Source organism: Acanthopagrus latus, chromosome 22 (genome assembly GCF_904848185.1).
Source record: "Acanthopagrus latus isolate v.2019 chromosome 22, fAcaLat1.1, whole genome shotgun sequence".
Lineage (NCBI taxonomy): Eukaryota > Metazoa > Chordata > Actinopteri > Spariformes > Sparidae > Acanthopagrus > Acanthopagrus latus.
The window spans coordinates 17,072,502-17,075,062 of NC_051060.1; the positions used below are offsets into that span (position 1 = coordinate 17,072,502).

General features: G+C 40.6%; 1 protein-coding gene across 8 annotated transcripts in view; it reads right to left on the reverse strand.

The window, feature by feature from the left end:
- Positions 1 to 1,492: 1,492 nt before the first annotated feature.
- The window catches only part of LOC119012713 (estrogen-related receptor gamma-like), an 86,763-nt gene continuing 85,694 nt past the window's right edge, over positions 1,493 to 2,561 (reverse strand). For all 8 annotated transcript variants that reach the window (XM_037086761.1, XM_037086760.1, XM_037086757.1 and 5 more), the window contains one exon: positions 1,493 to 2,128. In XM_037086761.1, the coding sequence (XP_036942656.1) occupies positions 1,884 to 2,128 (245 nt within the window). In that variant the 3' untranslated portion in view covers positions 1,493 to 1,883. The remainder of the gene's footprint in view (positions 2,129 to 2,561) is intronic.

Here is a 2,561-nt window from a genome sequence, read left to right on the forward strand (position 1 = left end):
TTTATATGCTCAGTCTACTCTGTTTGGCCAGCTCACACATGCCTGAGCCAGCACTGCTAATCACAACAGAGCAGCTGTGCTAAATTAATTCTTACCTGCCAAACTAGCTACTAGGCATAAATTATACAAATGTGTGACATGGTGACTTAGTGATGTCACAAAGTCACAGAATTCAAGGCGGGAATACCGACGAGGCATTTAAGGAGCAGTGATTTTGTGGGAAAGAGGAGATTTAATTGATGTGTAATTTACCTTTGTAACTTTATTTAACCTACATAACACACTGAAGGATGGGAAAAAATATAAAACATGTTAGGTCCCCTTTAACTAAGTTCTGGTTTTACAACAGTTCTGTTTGCAGTTCGTCCAAGTGGTGACAACGGAGGCTCTCATGCTATACTAAGATCAGATAGTGAAAATGGTCATAGCCTGTTGAGAACACATGAGGTCTTTTTTAAAATTTTGTCTCACTTGTGAATGGGGACATCAAATGTCAAAGTTGGAAAATTTAACCCGTAGTTCACACTGCTAAAACAAAATACAATATCATGTGTTTAATGTTTACAGTTTGAGTTTGCGATGCTACCATGCAGACTTTGGTATCACATATGAGCAAGAAACAAAAAATGACTAATCTATCACCGAACAATATAGTGACACTTGTTGTTTTGAGAATACAACCTGAACAAATGAGGGGTAAACACAAGAGAAAAAGCAAAATCTATACAACATAATGCAATCTAATACAGCACCATCACAAACTACAGACTGAAAAATGACCAAAGAGTTGAATCAACACAATGTCTGAACATCATAAACTTCACAAAGGTAGTATTTATTGCAGGGCTATCAGGTTCGATTGCATTAGATTGCATAGGTGTTGCTGTTATTGTGTCTTTTACCTGTATTTAAATAAATAAATCTTTTTTTTGAAGAAGCCGTACAGTTTAGGTTAAAAGTTCTGAGTACAGAATATAGCTTATCATGTGTATTTTTCACAGTATGCTTAGTTGCCAATACTCGCGTATGACACTGAACACAGAGAGGAGTGAGGACGGGATTGTAGTCACTATGAGCCAAAAACCACTGACTTGACACTCAGATGCTACCAGACAGAGCTCGCGAGCACGATACCCATTATTGCCGCGTTACTCAAAGATGCTTAGTGCAAACTCTTTTTGAACTTTGATCACTGGCCAGTCATTGTCCTTCTGAAAGCACCAAGTTGACTAAAACCGCTGAGTCAATGAAGCAACTACGAGGTAAATATATTACGAGGAAAATCGAGAATCTTACATACCCGTGGCGGGTAGCGCTTCCTTCGATGATGAATATAAGAATATGCCTAACAATTCACCCCCCCGCCCACCTGCCCAGTGCAATTTCACACAATATACAGTACACGTATTATATGTAGACCAGTTAGAGACTATTGCTTTCACAACTGAGCTTAGAAAATATGAAAGAAACACATAATGTGGCCATGTAGCCGTACAGTTCTTTAGGACATTTATATTAACACACTTCCATTTTTGAGATGAAAATAAGATAAGAAACAAATTCACAGAAGCTTCAGGTGATATAGAGCAATGGGTCTCTGGTTATGATAAGACCGCAGTTGCCTGATCTCTGTACACAACATCTTTATATACATCATCATGATCCCATGTCAATCAGGTTGATATTCACCCTTTTTAAAACCGTCTCAAGTCCCTTTTTCTTTTACATTTATTACCATTTAAAAGTGTTAAAATGACTCAGTAGTCCACAAGCTTTATCCTTTCACCGTCAGTTGGCACACCACCTTTTATTATTTTTTTAATGGGCTGTCCCTCGCCTCCCATTGGGTGATGCAGCTGTCCGTCAAACGTCTGGCCCGGGTGTCAAGCCTTGGCTTCCAGCATCTCGAGGAATAGTTTGTGCATGGGGACTTTGCCCTGCATTTTGATGCTGTAGAAGTGCTGCACGGCCTTGGTGGCGGTCTGACGGAGCAGAGGCAGGGTCATTAGCAGCTTGCCAGCCCGCCGAGGGTCCTCCGGATGCTGGGAGCCCTCAAAGTCCTGCAGGGCCTCATGGAGAGAATCCTGGAGCCTTTGGACCGCCTCGATATTCTCTATGTGCATGGAGTCTGCAGCAAAGAAGGTTGGCAGGGAAGGATGGAAGAAGGAAAGATTGATAATATTTTATAATTAACACATTATAGGGGCCCTGTGGAGTTTTCATGTTTACAAATGATAACAAAAAGTAGTTTTTTTGATAAGTTAAATGATGTCTTGTTTACACTCATGTTTGCTAGCTATCTGTCTGCTCATCCATGCGTTTGCCTGTGCAGTGCTACCTCTGTTGCTGCGTTATAGCTACCAACTGTCCATTAGCGTCACGTGTACCTTACATGCTCACATGCATAGTTGACAAAGAGGCCCGTATGCACACATGTTGCTCCATAGCACTACTAGTGGGCAAATACCCTGCAGTGTACCTTTAAATTACAAAGGTATTAAATGAAAAGCATTTTCTATTGATCTGCAGGATGAAAAATCTAGATCCGCAGCTGCAACAAC